Here is a 22,007-nt window from a genome sequence, read left to right as displayed (position 1 = left end):
TTGTGTTACTTAACTTCCGCACTTGTTATTTAGTCTTTTAGAAGATTAAATACATCATCTGGTATCAAAGCTTTGGTGACATCCATTGGAGGGATTCGAGCACTCATACTATTGCTCGAAAAAAATTTCCTCTAAGGGGGAGTAATAGATCTTCAAGAAACACTTAAAGATCCAATCTTTTTTCCAAGATTCTTAAATTTTCACAAAATTTCATCAAAGGACATCATTATAAGTTTTCAATTAGTGAAAGAAAATCATTCAAGATCCACAAAAACATCCAAAAACTCGAATCAAACACACATTGTTGTGATTACTTGGAGCACAAGTTTGGAGGCGTCCAAGCCAAATTCTGCTTGGCTAAAGTATGGATAGCGACCAAGGTGGAAGAGAAGGTGGTGAAGGGAGAGTCCCTAGGGGGCTAAACCTTTGAGCAAGCCCAAAACTTGCGTAGGAATAGGCAACTAGAAGACCTAACTACACGCATGAAGGAGTTGATGCGCATGGTGCAACATGGCATGCGTGACAATAGGCGTGCAAACTCTCCTAGTGCTGTTAGGAGTGCACGTACTAGCAACCATGAAGCTAGTTCTGATGAGGAGGCTACTCATCCATGCAATAGGCAACCACCAAGAGAGGATGATCGAGGCCTAAGACTTGACCTACCTGAGTTTGATGGCGCCATGAAGCCCGAAAAGTTCCTTGAATGGCTGCAAAGGATGGAAAGAGTCTTTGATTACAAGGACTATGATGATGCTAAGAGGTTCAAAGTGGCTATCCTTAAACTTACAGGGTATGCTAGCTTATGGTATGAGAATTTTAGGAACAAGAGGCGCAAGGATGGCAAGCCTAGACTACGTTCATGGGAGAAGTTGAAGACTAAAATGAAGAAGCGCTTCCTCCCTTCTGATTTCACACAAGATATGTTTCGCAAGCTTCAAGTTTTACAATAACACTCTCTAAGTGTTGATGAGTATGTGGTAGAGTTTGAGAGGATAGACATATTGTGTGATGTGGATGAGAAGGCCAAGCATAATATTGCTCGTTTCATTGCTGGTTTGGACAAGAAGTTAGCCAAGAAGGTTGATCTTCAACCCTACTAGAGTTTTGAAGAGGTGGTGCAAGTGGCCATGAGAGCTGAGAAGTATGTTAAGGCCAATAAAGCCTCAACTTTAAGCCTTTTGTGAAGCAAGGAGACAAACCAAGTGGTGGCGCCAAGAAGGAAGAAGGTAGTAGCTCCACTTCCTTTACTAAGTTCGACAAGTTCAAGGGGGATAAGGGGAAGTCTTCTACACTCTTAGCCACTAAGGAGGGGCGTATTTGCTTCAAGTGTAAAGTTTATGGACACATATTGAAGGATTGCCCTAATAATCGAGTGATGACATTAAGGGACATACAAGAGATTGATGTTGATTATGCTAAGGGAAGCTTTGAAGAAGAGCAGCATGATAGTGAGAAAGAGCATGATGAAGAGGCGACTTATGAGGTAGACTCATAACAGGAGCCAGTGTATGAGGGACAACAACTCATTGTGAGGTGTATACTCCACACACAACCAGCCCCTTTGGACCACACTCAAAGGGACAAGATCTTCTTCACTCGTTGCCTAGTGAAGCAAAGGGTATGTGATTTGATTATTAATAATGGTAGATGTGCTAATGTTGTCTCTACCACCCTTATTGATAAGCTACAATGGCCTTCTTCTAATCACCCACGCCTTACAAGCTAAATTGGCTTAGTGATGATAATGGCATCAAAGTAACAAAGTAAGCCTTGATTTTGTTCGAAATTGGCAAGTTCAAGGATGAGTTTTGTGTGATGTGTGCAACATGGATGCTTGTCATATCCTTTTGGGAAGACCATGGCAATATGATCGTTTTGTGAAGTATGATGGGCGTTCTAATGTATGCATTGCTACTGTGGAAGGTAAGAAAACAGCTTTGAAACCTTTGTCTTCCACTCTTACAAAGAAAGGCTCATTATCGGTGAGTGCTAAAGAGATTGAAAGGGAGTTGGAGGAAGTGAATGAAGGGTATCTCCTAATGGCACATGAAGTAGAAGGGGAGCAGCAAGAGTACAAGGTTCCTAAACACCTTGAGCATGTACTTGATGAGTATAGTGATGTGTTCCCTCAAGACTTACCTCCAGGATTACCACCTATTCGAGGCATTGAGCATCAAATTGACCTAGTTCCATGTGCCTATTTTCCTAACAAAGCTGCTTATAGATGCAATCCTCAATAGACACAAGAACTACAAAGGCAGATTGAAGAGTTGATGTCTAGAAGGTACGTGCGTGAAAGCATGAGCCCATGTGTCGTTCCTGCATTGTTGGTACCTAAGAAAGATGGTACTTGGCGCATGTGCATTGATAGTTGATAAGTCATATTCATATATTGTTTTTAGGTGCATTTAGGTTGCTTTTAGAGCATTTAGTTTCATATTTAGGTTCATTATTGCATTATATTCTTAAGTTATGTTTTTCTATTTCTATTCGGTATGTTTTCTTGTTTTTGATGAATTTCAGGCATTGAAGATGTATTTGAAGTATGATTAGCTAAAATTGAGGATTAGGAGCACTTGGAAATAAGCTACAATGAATAAGGATCGTATCGATATGTTATAGTACACGTTTGAGCAAAAACGAAGCAGAAAATCATTAGAAGAAATGTGAAAAAAGAGTCACGTCTACTCTTCTGATCATAACTTTTGATGTGATTCTTAAAATCGAGTAATTCCAGAAGATTTAGAAACTATACTTCAAGAGCTTTCCAACGATAGGTGGCACGCCCCGAGGAGACTTTTAGTCAAGGAGTTATGCCTTTCGGAAGATTGCACTGTTTCTGTTGGAATCTGCCACGCGTACGCACGGATCACTAATCCGTCCATTAATGATTTATTTAAGAATTTCCTTATCTTGTAAATGACTTTCCTAGTCATATTAGAAAAGAATATTATTTAGATTAGTTTTCATTCTTTTTCTCTCTCCTCCTCCCCTTTCACGTTATTTTTCATCTTCTTAGGTTTTAGTTTTCTCTCCTCTTTTTCTCTCTAGTTTTTAGTGAAAACCCTAGTTTTTATTCTTCATTAATTCATGAGTTTCTTTAGTTTCTTTCCTTGATTTATTTGATTATGCTTTTCTTTGTAGATTTAGATTTCAGTATTTATTTCATGATAGAGTAGTTTTTATATCTAGGGTTTGGGATTTCATGTTTATATGATATGATTATTGATTGATATTTATTCATGGTTTGATTAATTATTGATTTCTCTAATTGATTAGTGTTTTATTATTAATCTTGCAACCTGATCAATTATGTGATTAAATATTGCTAATATAGAGTCATAGATCGAGAGATAGTACTCTTTAGAGGCTTACCTATAATTAGCAAATCTGATTATGTTGAGCGACCGTACTAGCATATGTTGATTTGAGAGCGTTAATGCCTGAACAAGGATTAACCTGTGCTCTAGATATCTGATTGATTGAACTATTGATGATATTTTGATAGATTATAGTTATAAACATGGTGAACCATTACCCTAGATACTTTTTAGTTTGATTTTCGTAGTTTGATTAGTTTAGAACTTTAATTCAATTATTCCTGATTTTGTTTAGTTTCTCCATATCTTAGAAGCTAGATTAAACGACCATCTCTCTGTGGATTCGACCCTACTTACCCTACTACATTGTTAGAAGGTTTTTCAGGAATTATCTTTGGCGGGTGTACGACAGCCTATCAATAGTAGGGCTGTTAACAACATAACCATTAAGTATCGTTTTCCTATCCCTAGGTTGGATGACTTACTTGATGAATTACATGATTCCACTATCTTCTCTAAGATTGATTTGGGGAGTGGTTACCATCAAATCATAATGAGAGAAGGAGACGAGTGGAAAACAACATTCAAGACTAAGATGGGACTATATGAGTGGCTTATCATGCCATTTGGACTTACTAATGCACCTAGCACCTTCATGAGATTGATGAATGAGGTGTTAACACCCTTCTTAGGCAGATGTGTGGTGGTTTACCTTGATGATATACTTGTATATAGCAGGAGTGTGGTGGAACATCTAACACACCTAAGGGAGGTCTTTGAAGTGTTGCGCCAACAAAAGCTACATGGGAAGCTTGAGAATTGCTATTTTCTAGCTCCTAGTGTTACATTCTTGGGCTATATTGTCTCCAAATATGGCGTTTCAGTTGATCCATCTAAGGTAGAAGCAATCAAGGGTTGGCCTATTCCTTCCACTATTTCTGAGGTATGTTCCTTTTATGGTATAGCCTCTTGTTATAGAAGGTTTTTATGCAACTTTAGTAGTATTGTGGCCCCTATGACTGAATGTATCAAGCAAGGTAAGTTCACATGGACCAAGGCAGCTCAACAAGCTTTCGACACCATTAAAGACATGTTGTTCAATACTCCTATTCTTGCCCTTCCAGATTTGACTCAACCTTTTGAAGTTGAATGTGATGCTAGTGGAATTGGGATTGGAGCTGTGTTGATACACAAGAAGCGTCCTATTGCATACTTTAGTGAGAAGTTGAGTGGTGCTAAACTCAATTACTCTACATATGATAAGGAGTTCTATGCAATAGTTCGAGCACTTGACCATTGGAGTCACTATCTTCGTCCAAGTCACTTTGTGCTTCACTATGATCATGAGGCATTGAAGTATATACATGGACAGCAAAAGTTAAACCCTAGACATGCTAAATGGGTGGAGTTTTTACAATCTTTTAACTTCTCTTCTAAGTATAAGGAAGGCAAGGCAAATGTGGTGGCAGATGCTTTGTCTAGAAGGCACTCTTTACTTGGAGTGTTAAGTTCAAGACTCATTGGGTTTGAGTTGGTGAAGGAGTATTACAAAGAAGATGAGAAGTTTAGGGAGATATTCGAAGCATGCTCCAAAGGATCACATGGTACATATGTGCTTCATGATGGTTTCATTTTCAAAGGGGAAGACTATGTATTCCTACTTGTTCTATTCGTGAGCTTTTGGTGAGGGAGACTCATGGTGGGGGTCTAGCTGGTAATTTTGGAATGAACAAGACTTTGGCTATTCTACAGGAGCACTTTTATTGGCCAAAGATGCAAGGTGATGTTTAAGGGGTTATCTCAAGGTGCGCTACATGTAAAAAAGCCAAGAGCACTTTTCACCAAGGTTTGTACACTCCTCTACCTATTCCTAATGGTCCTTGGGAAGATGTGGATATGTTATTGTGGGATTGCCTAGAACACAAAGGGGCAAGGATTCGATCATGATGGTCATTGATAGGTTCTCTAAGATGGCACACTTTGTTCCTTGTCACAAGACTGATGATGCTTCAAAGGTAGCTGATTTGTATTGTAAGGAGATTATTCGACTACATGGTGTTCCTAAATCTATTGTGAGTGATAGGGATACTAAATTCATGAGCTACTTTTGGAAGACACTATGGAAGCTCCTTGGTACAAAGTTATGTTTTAGTACTTCACACCATCCTCAGACTGATGGACAAACTCAAGTGACTAATAGGACTTTAGGCGCCTTACTTAGAGGTTTGGTTAGTAAGAGTACCAAGGATTGGGATGTGAAGCTTGCATATGTTGAGTTTGCTTATAATAGGTCATCCACTTATGCCACAAGATGTTCTCATTTTGAGGTTGTCTATGGTACTAACCCTAGGGTGCCTATTGATCTTATTCCCTTCCCTAGTGATGAAATATATCATGTGGATGCCAAGGAGAAGGCGCAAGCAATGTTGAAGCTTCATGCACAAGTCAAGGCTAGAATTGAGAAGGTGAACACCAAATATCAACAACTAACTACCAAGAATCGAGTACAACGCATGTTCAAGGTTGGTGATTTGGTTTGGTTGCACTTAAGGAAGGAAAGGTTCCCAGGCCTTCGAAAGAATAAGCTTATGCCACGTTCAGATTGTCCTTTCAACATCGTAGAGAAGATTAATGACAACGCCTTCAAGCTTAACTTACCTAGAGACTACAATGTAAGTGCCACTGTGAATGTGGGGGATTTGGCTCCATATGTCCATGATGATGATATGGCTTAATTGAGGTCAATTGTTTCTAAAGAAGAGGAGGATGATACAGGAGTAGTTGATGCAAGTTTATTAGCTCTTGTACACAAGAATGTGTCAGTAGACCTTGGCTCAATTGATGTACATATAGGACTCTTCATGGGGATGACTACTAAGGTGGTAGCATGCTTGCTAACCAACCTAGCTGGCGTGTGAATTTGCACATGTCATGAGAGTTGTAGTTTTGTTAGAACTCATATCTTTATTGCTTTCATAGTTCTACTTGTATTAGAAATCATGGTTTTGCCTACATTCTTAAAACGATGGATGTTACATGATTCAAGGAGTCTAGAGAGTATAGGACTTAGGGACTAGTCCTGAGCCTAGCTATTAGGGTTCTTATTTATGTTTCCTACTAGGATTAGTCTATTTGTTTCCTACTAGGATTAGTATGGTTAAACTAGTATAAATAGAGTGTATGTAGTTCGAAGTTTAACATAGTGAATTAATAAGATTTCGTGAGTTTAAACTTGAGTGTTTATACAAATTCTCTTAATTGTTGATGGCTTTGCCTTTATACATTCAAAACCCTTAGAATTATTCCTTGTGGTGGCTGTGCATGTATCATTGAATAATCTAAGAACTATCCTGGTTCTTTGGTTCTTTATATTGTTTGAACATATTGATTGTGTTACTTAACTTCCGCACTTGTTATTTAGTCTTTTAGAAGAGTAAATACATCACAAATGTCAGAAAATTGTCTTAATGTGCATGAGGTCTTGAACTAGGTAAAAAGAGAAAGAAATGAAAGGAAATCTTTATGCAGCTATACTAAAGGTTGATCTAAGCAAAGCCTATGATAGAATTAGATGGGATTTTGTCGAAGTTATCCTTACAAGAATGAACTTTCCTGCTATTTGGAATTTTCGATCAATTGAATAAAGCAATGTATTACAACAGTCTCCTATTTTATTCTCATCAACATAGAGCCAACAAGATTCTTCAACCTTTCAAGGCAAGGTGATGCACTTTCCTCTTACCTCTTTATTTTGTGCATGGAGGTCCTTTCCACAAATCTCATGGATGCCCAAAACAAAAAAAAGAAATTATTGGTCTCAAAATCTGAAACACAACCCCTTCTCTCTCCCATCTATTTTTCTTCAAAGGCCTTCTCAAACACACTTGGAAACTAAAAGAGCCCATTGGAGATTTCTGTACCAAATCAGGTGAAATGGTAAATTTTGAAAAAATCCCATGTTATATTTAGCCCCAACACTCTGAGAAGATTTCTGTCTATTCTTAGAAAATTCTTGGGAGTAAGAAACACTTGGCACTTATCTGGGTTGTGAAATAGATGTTGATGGAAGGAAAACCGGTGCTCTAAATACCATTTTCTAACAAAATTGTGTACAAAATCCAATCCTGGAAGTTTGTCAATATGTCTCCGGTAAGAAAAATTCTCCTCTTCAATTCTATCTTTACTTCCCTGGCCTCCCACATTCTTTCCATCTACATTCTCCCTGTTACACTTTTGGATAAGATTCCCTCAAAACTTCTTAAATTTTGGTGCTCATTGACCAAGAAGCCTACCTATTGGAGAAAGAAAAGTCTACTCGAACGCCATAAAATAATGGAGGTTTAGGGCTAAGGAACATCTCAAATCAAAATATTTCTCTCCTCTTCAGCCAAGCCTGGAAGATTCACCCTAGAACAGATTCTCTTATCCACAAGTTGTATATTGCGAAATACAAAACAGACTCGTTATCAGCAAACTAATCTAATAAACCCCCCACTAACGCTTCGTATGCTTATAGAAGCTTGTTCAAAGCAGCTCTGCATCTAAGAAAGGGGTTTAATAGGAGGGTAGGTAATGGGTTGTCTATCGACGCAAGACAAGAGGTTTGGATTGGGAAGGAAGTTATAACCCTTAAAAATCCCTTAAACCCTAATTTCGCAAACCTCAAAATTGCGGATCTGATCAATCATTCAAATTGGGATACTAATAAAATCTGGAACCTTTACGGCAGAGAGAACGCTGAGAAAATTCTTACGACTCATATCGCCTTACAAGAAGAAATCAACTTTGAGTGGATCCACACAAAAAATGGAAATTATTCAACTAAGACAGGGTATTGGTTACTTCAGAACAAAGACTCTTGTCCATCACTTTTGAAAGTCTCTTTGGAAAGCCTAAAATTTTCCAAAATGGAAATCGTTTGTTTGGAGGATCGTGAATAAAGCTCTCCTTGCAGCTCATGACCTCTTAAAAAGGAATATTTTAGTCTTTCCTCTTTCTAAATTTGTGGAGAAAAAGATGAGAATTTGGAACATCGTTTTAGAGATTGTCATTTCACCAAGAAAATTTGGATGACCATAATGGGAATCAGATGCATCAACAACCCAAACATAAAGATCGATGATTGGATTCACAAATTTCTTACTCTCCTGGAAAAAAAAGATGAATGACATGAGAATAATTCTTGGGAGGTTGAGGACTTCGTTATCACTCTCTGGAGCATTTGGTTAAATGGCAATGAGATAACCTTTAGAAACGTGAATCCTAACCCACTTAGAATCGTTCAACTTTTCAACGATCATAGAGTCAGGGTCAAAGATTTTCAGGAGAAGAACCTCCCTACAACTGATCCTCCTTCTCAACCTCTACTGACCAATCATAAACCACGTCTCTATTCCCCTCCTGGGAGCAAGGCTCATTTCCGCCGTCGCCTATCACAACTATTTTGGTAGATAGTTCTTGCGAGAAGAATAAATACAACAACAATTCCTCAGCAGCAATAGCTTAGATTAATGAGAGAAACAAGAGCAAGCTTAGCCAAAGAAGGATTTTTGCAGTCTTGCCTTCCCTTCCCAAACCGAAGCATATGCAGTCTTGGATGCCCTTAAGACAATGTGGATTCAAACTTTCTGCTCATTAAAACTGACAAGGAAATCATCCGAGCTCTTAAGGATCCTCACAAGGCAGATAAATATATTATACCTATAGTCATGACTATTAAAGCTTTGGCTAACTCCTTATTTTATTTTACTCTTAAAACAGTTTCTAGAACGGAAGTGAGCCTGTCTCATAATCTCGCCAAGGAAACTAGGAAAAACCGTTAATTTGTTTTATACTTCTATCAATCAAACGCTGGGTTGAAGCCGGCCTCCCCTTAAACTGCATTTAAATGTCATAAAAGCTTTTCACAGTGGAACTTTGGCCCTGGTAACTACGAGAGAGAAGCTTTGCAGAAAAATTTCCTTGAAGTCATTTCCATCCTATATGTAAATGACAAGTCCTTCCCTCTGAAAATATTGATAATAATTGGACTAATTCAGTGTATCATGTAATTCTGCTTAGTGTGCGACTACACTTGTCAGAAATAAAGATGACCAACTTTTCTATGTTTCCTTTTTCTTTTTTTTAGGAGGTAGTGAAATTCAGCTCCAACATAACATCCAAGACTAGACAAGCAGCGACTCAACCAATAATTGGCTATTACATGCATGGTCGACGATCCAAACAAGGGTCAGGGGTATATCTCGAGCTTTTCTTAACAGCAACTAAGTTCCCTTTCCTTGTTGGATTTGCTGAAGCAAAGCTGCAGCAAGTTGCAAAGTTGCTTGTAGGCGTTTCTGCGGATCAGCTTCCCCATCATCTTGTGTATTACTCACATTCACAATCTCCTGACTCACTTGAGTTCCCACTGGAGCAGCATGCGGAAATGCCCGCACGTTCTCTTGACTCGCCTGAGTTCCCACTGGAACAGCATTAGAGAATGCCCGCACATTCGCTGCTTGCAGTAGTGGTTGCTGCTGCAGCTGACTAAGCAGAGATGGTGACATGTCAGAGGAGACCTGATTTGTTTGTGGAGCATTGTATCTGGGGGGAACTCTTGACAGGCTCTCAGGCTGATGTCCATTAAGACCAGTTGATCTATATACACCAGTGGCGGATGAAGAAGAGTAGTTTGTATTTTGTGTCTGCAGCGGCCCACGAAGAGAGGATGCCACATCAGCATGCTGCTCTTGTTGTAAACCACTCAGACTCATAGGTACAGAGGACGGAAGTTTGTATTCATGGAGAGATGTTTTGCTACCACTAGAATATGAGGTACCACCATCATAGTTAACCCTACTGAAGTCTGGACCACCCCTCTCACAAATGGAATTACTATAGCCTTCAGAGACAGGCAAAGGGTGCAATACTGAATCCCGAGAAACAGGGTGACTATGTTGAAAGTCAGGTCTGTTCTCCATGCGATACGGGATGCTTCCGCTTCCATGACCATAAGCTGGAAACTGTGATGGAGCTGAAGTTATGGAGTTTCCTTGTAAATTCGAACTATTGACTCCTGACTTTTCCATGCTTGAGAAAGATGCTGGCATAGGAGAAGGACCAGATGGCAATTCAAATTTCCTATATGATGCATCATGTGGATAAATTAGACCTTTATCATTCTCATTCTCTGAAGGATGAGAAACTAAGTTAGGACTAGCAGGTTCTAAACTTAAAACAACACCAGATATACTTAGCTTCCCAGCTACTTTGAGTACATTCTGAGAGAAATCTGAAGGAGGAACAAGAAATAAGGTGTTCCTATCATCCAACTTAGCAACTGCAGCTCGCTGCTTGTCACCAAGATAATGCATAAATTCATTATAATAACCCATATCAGCATCACTGGCAGCAACAAAAAATACAACCCAAGAACAGGCAGCCTGATAGTAATGCTTTGCAAGCATATCAAGCCCAGTCCGTGCAGTGCAATCAAGGAACTCTGGCCTGCAGCAAAACACTTGTCACTGAGCTACCACAAGACAATGGGGATACATGGGTGAAGATAGAAATTCACAAGCATAGACTTTTCCATGCACGTAACTATGTAAATCATTTTGGCCAATTTAGTTTTTTCCATTAGAATGGCTATTTAATGCAACTTCTGGAATGAAAAAAAAATAGACAATAAAAAGTATATTTGCCAAGTACGATGTAAAAAATCTGATACACTTTATCAAAATATTTCCTGAAGTTAAGTAATGGCGTCAAATTGTCAATAGTCCTAGTTTTATGGCGGCACTTCCTCTACTCCACTCCCCCTACCCACCACTGTTATTCTTATTTTCTTGTTCTATTTTATTCTTAATCTAAACAGGAAATGGAACTTCGAAAAAATCAAACAAATTATCGCTGCTGGGTGTGACATAGCAATTAGTGAGATATATCAACGCATATCCTGATATGTTGAGTATATAAAAAAATATCATTACTAAGCTGCCTCTCAGTTCCTATCCTACTTTCCAGTGATACTTCCTCTCCTCCCCACCCCCACACCCGCGCCCCTCCCCCCCCCCCCCCCAAAAAAAAAAAAAAAAACCATTTCCTTTTTTTTAAGAAAAAAAAAAGAGCAGAACAGGTCATGGCAGTGACAGAGACACAGCACTAGCTCAGATATGCAACTTCGGGAAGTCTTGAAGTGGGGTTTGCACTTACAATATGATATCCATGACTTTTCCAACAGGAAAGCAACGTGCTCGGCAAACAGGTGTTCCTCCCTTAGCTATTGTACCTTCCCATTTCCATTCTTTTCGTCCTGGTTGATGGAACTCAGAGGTGGTCCTCTTCCACTCAACTGGCATTGATGACAAAGTGTTAGGAGGTGACTGCAAATTATCATGAGATGATCTCCAATTGTCATGCCTATCCTCTAAAGAACGATTGAAGTTCAAAGGATTCTCTGGTTGTCTATTATATGGAAGTGGCGGCCTGGACTCATCTGCTAAAGGAAGTTCAGGAACAACCCCAGGGAAAACATGCTTATCCTGTTCTACATTATGCAAGGGATATTCAGGAAGCTCGTTCTCATGAGAAAAGGAGCCGATCTTCAATTTCTTTGCTCCACGATAGCTATAAGTATCCTCTGGCAGGTCCCATGGATCTTCTGGAAGTGGACTTCTTCTTCGAAACTCTCGAGGAGAAAATTCATGAGTGTGAGAACTTTCATCTCTAAAAGGACTCCTCAAATATCCCTGCATTCCTTGTGGCAGGCCAACATCTGGCCCAGGTTCATGGAATCTCCTCTCTTCATACAAACCACCTGAATGAGTGCACAGGGACTCCTTTCTACTGAAGCTCATTCTTTCAGGATCTCTATATTCCTCCATGTTTGGGAAATGTGGAGCCCTGATGCTGGGATCTTCAAAATCTCCAACATTCCTATCAGGCCATAAGTTGTCAGAAGATCCAGCCTGTATAGTGGACTTAAAATGTGGCGAAGGTGGCCCATTGTGCCCCATAATTCGCCTCCCACCAGTAGATGAATCATGATCTTTCCTAGCAAAAGAAATATGCACACGTGGATTTCCAAATAACTTTCCTTGGAGAGTTTCTTTTGCCCTACAAGCTGACGCTAGATTCCTGAATTGGACAAAAGCGTAAGTACGACCTGGAAAAGCAGTTATCTTCTCAATATCTCCAAATGGAGAAAAAGCTTTCCTCAAAATTGTGTCATCCACTTTCATGAATGATGGGAATCCTATCCATAGAATTTCGCTTGGATGGTCTGAGCCACGTTCATTTGTCCTCGAACTATCAGGCAAATATTCATCAGGACTAGCATGACGCTTTCTAGATTCCCTTGGTGAATATGCTGAACTTCTGCTTCTTGGAGGTTGCAACTCATCTCGATATTGCAAGTACAGTTCATCACGTGAAGGAGCAGATGATTTGTCCTGGGATTCAGATTCTTACTTAATTAAATTACTTGTATCATGCAAGGAAACATGGCATTAAGCTTACAGTACGCAATCTGGAAAATGTTACAGTACGAGGACAGCCTGAAATAAGTGCACATATATAGAAAGGTCAATCATGGATTGAAATTTAATGTTTTTTAGGAAATACCAGCTTTCTTCATCTTAAGAAACAAAAGGTGTCAATATTTTCTTTTTTTGACTAGTGGTATCATTTTGTTCCTAACCAGCTAAAGCTAACTTGTCTTGGTGGAGTGAATTGACTACAAAGAAAAGAACCACATAAACAACAAGAATCATCTTCAGAATTTCTCCCATGCTTCAGACGATTATAATTCAACGTAATTTATGAACTACGGAACAGCACATAAAATGACAATTCATATAGGTATCAGCTCTAAAGGCTAATCTACTAAAACTATTACATGAGTGACAATAATGCAAAGAAGACTGGAAAGACAACTTGCCACAAAGAATAGGCATAAGAGCTATTAGAGGGAAGAAAATAGAAAAACTACGGAAGGTTAAAAAAAGCAGAGAGGTAAGTAACTGTCACAGCAGCAAACAAATCCTCAGGCTATCAGATGAACAAGCTTGTAAAGAAGCCAATATATTTTTATACCACTGCCCCCAAAACAGAGGACTCAGACATTTTCAAAACAGATAGAAGATAAGCCTTGCCGAGATGTGTATATGTCACAGATGTGCATCAACACCAAGGAAAAGATGCATGCAGAACTATGTTAATTGCTGACGTCATTGCCAGATATAGTTACAAAAATCAAGATCCAATAGCTCGGTACTTGAGATGTAACTTCTCATATCCATGTAAATACAGGTCAGCAATTCATGTAAAGATTATCCCGAGCTATTCCTTATGCACATAATGAAGCTTGACCTCTCAGCACCCAAACACACACCCCATCCTAGGGACAAATGAAAAAGGCTGAAAGCAAACTAAAATGAACATAAAATTTCATCTACAGCATGGCAAAATAACTGGGTAAAGTTCTATCGTGGTTCGTTCAAGGACAGTATCAGAAACACAAAGAACTATTTATAGTGTATGTCAGGCATGAATACAAAAGATTACAGCTGTCATGCTTTGAAATAGATATATAGACCACGTAAAACATAGAAAAGTCCCACCAACAAGATCTTGTATGCAAAACAAGATAGTTCACAAAGAAGAAATCAGATGAGATGAACCAATTAGAAATTAGCCTTCAAGCTTATCTAAGCATAAGAAGAACCAAGATCCGAAAATGAGGAAGTACAAAGCAAATAAGCGACAAGGTACCTCTAAGAAGGTAGATTACATCTACTCCCTCCGCTTCACAAATACTTACTCGTACTTTTTACGTTTGTGGAAGTAAAACTTTGAGCATTAAAATCTTTAATTATGTATTAGTATAAATCATAAAAGATTGCTATTTTGAAAAAAAATATTGAGACAAATTAAACAAGATCCCACATGACTATTTTTTCTTGCATATGAAGCACTAATGATGGTCAAAGTGGTGAAGAAGAATAGTGACAAAATACAAAGTGTAACCATTTTATGAAACGAAGAGCGTATAAGGTATTATACTCTAAATAGTTAACAAAGAAGTCTGGACAAAATACAAAGTGTAACCATCAATCTGCTTTAATATCATCTTCCACATACATAAAACAAAAGCATCAAACTCCACTCCATGGTGAACATTGTCATACTAAATTTGCAAAAGAAGTCTGGACGAGATTATGAGAATGGTGGTCCAAGATGTTTATGGTAATATAGAAGCATATAATATAAATAGCTTTTGCGCGCTTTCCAGAATTTCTAAATGGTAGCCTTTGTTTCTTGAACATGCTTCAGAGGCCATTGCTGTATGTAGGCCTGTTAAAAAGCCTGGGAACAACATTCAGAAATTTTTGCTCAGCGGTGAGGCAAAACTAGATATAGTATATGGTTCCATGTACATGGGATTAGTTAACAGCAGGAATCAGCAGGAGTCAACTTTGTTCTGAAAGCTCTCATGTTACTCAAATAACAGAACCTAGTTGCACAACTTCTTTACTTCCTTCACTTCATCTTTTCTAAAGATACCCATATTCCTCACAGTTTAGGACAAATCAGCTTTTCTTGCCAAAGAAAGCAGGAAACTAGCCGAACAATTGCACAGAGTTTCAGGAGATAAGTTGTTATTGGGTTATCAATTGTTATTACAATGGCAAAGTAGATGTGCAGTGGGCTACTTTAATTAAAGAAGGTCGATGGGAATTAAAAATAGAAGTTGCGGGAGAAACAACAAGTGCTCAAACTAATTGTGAGACAGATGGAAAAAGAAAGTGTTCAGCTTAACTAAGGTGGGACAGAGGGAGTATAAAGCATCCTAGTGCTGATGTATGCATCTCAATGACACAGGATTAAAACACCATATTCCAGTAACAAGAAGCACAAAAAAATGCTAAACATATAAGTGCATTCATTATCAAGCCGCGATAGAACTAACAAAAGAAACTATGCCTCCACCTCCTCCTTTCTTCTGACATCAATGTTATTCATTCTATTGAAGACCCTGATAGAACAACATTAATATGAAGATAAAAGGTAAATCAGATTTCGAGTAGATGGGAAAAAAAGAAAAAGGGCTATATGAATTTATTATGATCCGTCAATAAAAAATCTTTCTCTTGAATTGTAGCATGTTAAATTTAAAACTGTTGTAAGAAGTTTAGTCCATATAACATAACAGAATGATCTTATCTGTATACATTAGTATTCCACACGAAACTATTAATGATTTGACACCAAAACCAGCTTCAACAGTTAAATGGCAATGTATACAAGGTTCTCTTGATGTTATAACAATTAAGGGAATAACAAAACTTATGCCACTGCAGATAAACAGAGCTTGTATTGGTAGAAACGAGAACCAAGGCATTCAGGCTTTGACAGATGAGAAACTACTGGTCACAAAAATTCTAACGAAATCGTGATTTGCATAATTCACAACATTGAGTGAGATTATCCTACTGCCTATAATCAAAATAAGAGAAGCCATACACAGAAACCACATATGTTACCCAGACTCTTCAATCATCCCAAGTACAACACTTCTAGATAGGGGCTAGTTACATGGACTCTTCAATTCACCTCAGATACCGTGTCAGATCCTATATCACCGGTATCTAGATAGGGGCTTAATTTCACATCTTGTACTCCAATTTTCAGATAGACACATCATTATTTAGACCCATAGTTTGGTACAGAAGATACAATGTGAAAAGCAGAAAAGAAGAAGAAAGGTAACTGAAGCTAGTAATTATGCTTGCATTTGGGCGGATTGAGATAATTTTTTAAGAAGTTTTCTGTCCAACTATAAGGATCAGGGACATGTTTCCATATTTTTGCTCCATGATGTATTAAACACTAAGATGTTACTTGTTGATGACACTTGTACCACAGTTTGGTACAGCGCTTACACAACTTTTTGGAAGCACCTTAAAAATCATCACAGAAAAAAAAAACCAATATGGCCTATCCTCATAGAAAAGATCCAACATAACCTACACTATACAGAATACAGACAAGTTGACTTGGAGGACTTGGACAAGGTAGAGAGGACATCATATACTTTGCCAATAACAAGTGTACTATACTACTCAAGTGTCAAAGTCCACAAGTCTCCTTGAGAGGGAATATCATCCTCAAAGAAGAGCACCAGATATCCACAAAGCTGGTGCAAGTAGATACATATACATATACAAATACCAGCTAGGCAAAATTAAGTGGATATGTATCAATGCCAAATGCTTTCCTGCACAAGTGACACATGCATAATAAATATTTTGATTCAAATGAAAAACTTATTCCAAATTCAAACTATAGTTCAGTCTTTTTTCAGAGATATCAAACTCGAAACATGTGTTTCTTTGCAACAGCACAATTGTCTTGTAGGGTTCTTTTATATAAAGCACCGCAGGACTATACTTATTTAAGGTGAAGAAAAAAATTATATTTGCTTAATGTCTTCCAAGACATTTCATAGTTTGTTTGGTTTATAGGAAGGTTAGTAGTTTCTAAGATAAGTTCATTTGCTTTGATTTATGCCTGTGACTGTGATCTACTTAGTAACTTTATTGCTAACATGTAAAAGGTACGTATGAGGCAACTTCACATCCCGAAAGACAACAGAACAGGGACAACCATGGTTAGTCTTGTATTCTGTATCATTTTCTCAAGAGGATATTATCTTTTATCTAAAAGTTCAATAGTAGCTGCCAGCTTCATCCAGCTTCGGGAGTTGAGATGATATAAACTTGTGGAGTTCTTTCCATTTACTTAAACATAATGAAGCATATAATATCTGCAAACCTAGACCAGTTTGTGAGGGATACAAACATTATTTCAGAAATATTATAATAGGTGTAGTCCAGTATTTTATATAGAACACCACCATAGAATTTTCTTTAGCTGGTTATTTGGTCAGAGAAAATGATATAATTTTCTCTGACCAGTTTGTTCCTGTGGTTTGTATCTGCCATAAGAGAGAGGGGTACTTCACCATAAATTATTGTGCTCAAATTCAAAAAATTGGGGTAGTTTATATTGTATGCAAATGCTTTTTGGATATCAAGTCCTCATTTCTCGGACCCTGTTTCTCTCTTCTAGCTCAGAAAAAAAAAAGAGCGCGTAGTAACTATTGAGGTTCATCCAGATTGAGTTGGTGAAAGGATGAAACTTCTTGAGTTCTTTATGTGCAGCCATCCATCTCCAGGAAAGTACAAGCAACCCAACATTTAAATTGGACCAGCTTAAAAGCCTTGAATTATGGGGTTGAGAGAATAAAAGGAGAGCCATGTTTCAGTATTAAGTGGCACAATGAAGAAAGTCACTGATGTTGATTGTGAATATTCATACACAGCAACAGTGACAGCAATACGGGACCTCCTTTTCACAAGAACAGAATAAATGCTATGTACATGATAGTTGTGCAAACCTTTGAGGTGTCTTTATTAAACCGAATTCCTCATGGATGATCAGTGCATAAATGGAGCTGTAACTATTGCAAAAGGTGCATGTTCAGTGCTGTAAGGTTCCGAAATGGTTTAATTACTTTAGTATTGTCAAAGAACAGTTCAGATAAAGATGTGAGTTGATTGTCAATAATATCAATGCAACACACATTCAGTATAATCAATCCTCTAGTGTTATATGTGATTACATGTGTATGAGAATGCTGCATCACTGGATCCATAATGATTTGCTGTTAGATTGACATCAGGTGGAAAATGTAACTGCCAAGATAATCAATTGAGTTAACAATATTATGGCTCAAACTTTAACAGGGAAATCCAAGAAGGGTTGAGCTCTGTCGACAGGTTATGTAGCTTTCCCACAGATTTTTTAAACGGTCTTCATAAGTCAAAATGTTGAACACGGCTAATACTTTTAAGTTATAACCTATTATCTCAAGTTTAAGGTTAAACAAGTTGAGATGACACTTGAACCAGAAAATCAAGCTGATAAATCTCAATTATTATAAACTGGCCTTTTTGATATCAAACGCCTGCTTAGGGTCTGTTCTCAACTTAAGTTTAATAAACGTAATTTACATTTTTGCTCAACTTAACTTCTTTTTGCTCAACTGATCTTGTTTTGTGCTGAATTTAAACTATTTTAGCTGAACTTATGCTCAACTTAACTTATTTTCAAGTTTTTTTTGCTGAACTTAACTTACTTTTTGCTTAACTTTAGCTTATTTTTATTAATCTTAACTTATACTTCTGCTGCTCCAATATTATTTTAACACTTGCCTCTGGCAAGAAGATTTAGGAGGGAGTTGAAACTTGAAAGTGGGGTATTGCGTTAATATTTATGTTAAATTAAGGAGAACGAAAAGTTGTTTAGTGTAAGTGGTCTCATGTAGGTATATCTTTTTTTCCATGTATGGAAGTGTTGCATTAATATAAGAAACTAGTAAAAAAGGTAAGTGTTGCAATAATTTTGGAGCAGAGGAAGTATATGTTGAAAACGAGGTATTTTGGTGAGCTTGACTTGATTTTGCTGAATTAGATTTATTATTGCTTAGTTAGAATAAAATAGAGGAGAAAGACCCTTAGTCTCATTTTAAAATTCCAGACAAGTCCATTTTAGCATCAGTATTGGGCACTTCAGCTCGTATGATTAAGCTTTATTACAGCCTTGGATACTAACTCATCACGACCACAGACATAGCATGGAGGATGCCAAGTCATTTTGATAATTTGAGTTGTCTAATACTTGTTCCATTTCAAATGGAATAGAAAGTTCACTACTCTTAAATTTTAGATTAATATAAACTCTAGTGAATTGGGTCATCCTGTCAAAAATGGATCATGAACCTGCATTAACTTCTCATTCTTTGTGAAGAAACACATAGTCATGACGAATTGGATGGAGTGTCATTTGGAATCAATATTTTCCCCACCAGAAGGGTTAGGAATAGCATAAAATGAGCCTCACTCCACCTACCTACTTAGTGTGAGATTCTGCATTAGTAATATTTATGTTAATGTTATGCTGTCTCATTTCTGGCTATAATATATAGAATCACATATGATTGTCGTTGATGTTCCCATGCTCTGAAATCAAAGGAGATCTTTTCTATATCTCCAAAAATAGATTCTAACCAGCAAAACCTAATATGTTTGACATGCTTGTGTCTAGGGTCAGATGGATCATTTATCATCTCTTTTGAAACACATTGACTATTACACGTATTTCTAGGGGAGTTATAACAAAAACAAGTCGAAATTCAAAGATATATCATCCTCCACCTTTGAATTGTGCCACTTTAGGTTCCACTTTTTTCTTCACCAACAAAGATGCAAGACAGAAGAACATTGTTGAACCATCGAATTAAAATTGTATCATTGGTGAACCACGAGCAATCGCAATGACGTACACCCATGACCCAAAGTATAATAGGCCATCTCACAAAAAATTAAATTTGTTTACGTTAGTTTTAACTCCATAATACTGGTAAATCTGAATTAAATATAACCCCTAAGCTCGTTTTGAGAATAATGAAGCCCCAACAAAATATTAGTTTACAGAAGAATAGGGGCATTTATTCTTGGAACGAAGATACACTACTAGATAGGTAGATTAGCTCCTGATACTAATAACTTTAAAAAGTGAAAAAAGCTGAGTTTGTTGTCAGTATTAGCCAAAAGAAACAATCCCCATTGATAGACGAGAGATGTGTTTTTTCCTTCTTACCTCTTCACAATGACATTAACTTACAAATACCAGAGACACATTAAATGCTAATATCACTCTGATACTGCTGCTGTTAAATGGATCCTTCGGCTAACTATCTACTGGTGCTTTCAGGGTTTATACTTCATAGCATATTTGATAATACTATACTATACCCAATTAAATTTATTATCAAACTTTAGAAACTGCTGATTCTGTTACACCCCTTCAGCTGTTGAAGGTGCATATGCCAAAGGTTATAACTAACTTATGCAGTTATGCTGCATGCATTCAGCTCTTTCGAGTATTTCACATCACCTTGGTGTGCGCAAGTGTCTATGGACATGAATTTGGCAAAGATTTCCAAGAGGAAGTTCAGAATGGCTGCGACCAGCAACCAACATCGGTTGGAACACTGGATAATTGTGACATCTCTAGAGCCCACAAACCAATTACTCCAAATAGTTATTCCTTTTTGCGTTAAAAACCAAATCAATTTTCATATTCGAGCACCAGCGTTGCCTCCTTGGTTTAAAAATTGGCCAAACCAATGGGCTTCTTTGATTTACTTCTAGCCAATATACATCATCATAAAGGAAGGTCATAATTTTCAGTGAAATTTTTGTTTTCTTATCATAATTTACTCGATTATCTTCATTTTGTAATACTAAGGATCATTCATTCCAGACAGAAAAAGAAAAAAAAAAAAAAAGAACTACGTACATAATTGTGCTAAACTTTCTCAAGTTGGCAAAAATCCATATATTCATATTAAACTGTAATTGAAGTAGTACATAAACACAATGTGAAGACACAAAGCCGGCAACGAATGACCAATATTACCAAAACATTAAAGGGTAGACAAAAGAAGAAACTAACCGACTTGGCAAACTCAATCCTAAGAGGCATGCCTGCAAGACTAAACCCCTGAAGCGAGTGTAAGGCCGCCCTTGCATCCTCTTCTCTCATAAAGTTGACAAAGGCATAACTTCGCCCCGGATGACACGCAACGTTTTCGAGCTCTCCAAATCGAATGAAGTGATCAACAATTGTAGATTGATCAATGTGGTGTGACAAATTCCCCACCCATAAATGCCGAGAAGGCGGGTTCTTGGCACGAGCCGACTTATTACTTTCTCCGAAACGGGACGAAGACGATGAAGCATGATGAGGTCGCTCATGATGCTGCTGCTGTTGCTGCTTCTGCATATGATCTCTCCGTGATTGGTCCCTTCCAACTCTCCCACTCTGCACAAGTTCAGTTCAATCATTAAAATCAAAACCAAGAGTACAATCAAGTAACTGGTAATATAAAAGAATGGGTAGCAATCAAATTGAAGGGAAGAGAGAGAAACCATTGTAGCTTCTTGGATTTCTTCCCGTTATCGCAGAGGATTTCAAATTTGAAGGTGGAAGGAGTTTCAAGACTGATTTTGAAGTTGAACGACCAACTTATTGAGCAAAATGGAGGAGATTCGCTTTGCTTGTAAAATGAAGAGTGGAAGATTCGCAGAGTTGGAAATTGCAATGAAGGGAGATGGATTGGATAGTAATGAATAATGATGATCAGAAACTAAGTTGATTTGCGGTAAGGTAGACGTTTTTGGGGCTTTAGGGTTTGCTTAGAGGTGGCACACAATCGTTTCATATTCTTCTTTGAATTGGATAGAGTTTGTTCGGGGTTTGGATTTGTCTCGGGTACATGGCATTTAGGGTCGGGTGTGGATTTGGTGCCTCGAGTCAACATCGGATCATGTTCAATTGGTTCGGCTAGATTAGGGTTAATTTGGGAAAGGTCGACTTTGAAAGTATTGCATTACTTCATAAAGAATCATCTTCGCATGTAAAAAGGACGATATTTCTTAGAAAAATGTACACTTTCTTTCCACAAAAATAAATTAAAACAAATGAATTTACTTTTTAGTTCACGAAAAAAGGTGGGTTCTAACAATTCGATATGAATATAAATCTTAATAATTATTTTTTCATATTTGTAGTCTGCCA

At 37.7% G+C, this 22,007-nt stretch overlaps 2 protein-coding genes across 2 annotated transcripts; one reads left to right on the top strand and one right to left on the bottom strand.

Annotated features, from left to right (window-relative positions):
* The first annotated feature begins 1,826 nt into the window (after nucleotides 1-1,826).
* Nucleotides 1,827-2,240, top strand: LOC109135993 (uncharacterized). The gene has a single exon (XM_019251598.2). It carries the CDS (start codon nucleotides 1,827-1,829, stop codon nucleotides 2,238-2,240), a length of 414 nt encoding a protein of 137 aa, XP_019107143.1.
* A 7,065-nt stretch (nucleotides 2,241-9,305) lies between these two features.
* On the bottom strand, nucleotides 9,306-21,694 carry LOC104903072 (flowering time control protein FPA). Its single transcript, XM_010691052.4, has 4 exons — nucleotides 21,359-21,694; nucleotides 20,883-21,251; nucleotides 11,514-12,751; nucleotides 9,306-10,805 (listed from the first exon to the last, which is right to left on the bottom strand). Exons 1-4 carry the CDS (start codon nucleotides 21,359-21,361, stop codon nucleotides 9,584-9,586), a joined length of 2,832 nt encoding a protein of 943 aa, XP_010689354.1. The 5' UTR covers nucleotides 21,362-21,694; the 3' UTR covers nucleotides 9,306-9,583.
* Between the last annotated feature and the right edge of the window lie 313 nt (nucleotides 21,695-22,007).

The sequence above is a fragment of the Beta vulgaris genome, chromosome 9 (assembly GCF_026745355.1).
Source record: "Beta vulgaris subsp. vulgaris cultivar EL10 chromosome 9, EL10.2, whole genome shotgun sequence".
Classification (NCBI taxonomy): Eukaryota; Viridiplantae; Streptophyta; class Magnoliopsida; order Caryophyllales; family Amaranthaceae; genus Beta; species Beta vulgaris.
The sequence above is the reverse complement of the archived record's forward strand: the minus strand, read 5'-3'. Positions and strand labels throughout refer to the sequence as shown.

Bases quoted from the DNA above. Each gene is read 5' to 3' on its own strand.
- LOC109135993 (XM_019251598.2), top strand. From the start codon at position 1,827: ATGGATGCTTGTCATATCCTTTTGGGAAGACCATGGCAATATGATCGT.
- LOC104903072 (XM_010691052.4), bottom strand. The intron at 12,752-20,882 runs GTTAGTTTCTTC...TCTGAATCCCAG, and splicing joins GGATTGAGTTTGCCAAGTCG to GACAAATCATCTGCTCCTTC. The intron at 10,806-11,513 runs GTAAGTGCAAAC...GTTTTGCTGCAG, and splicing joins AAAGTCATGGATATCATATT to GCCAGAGTTCCTTGATTGCA.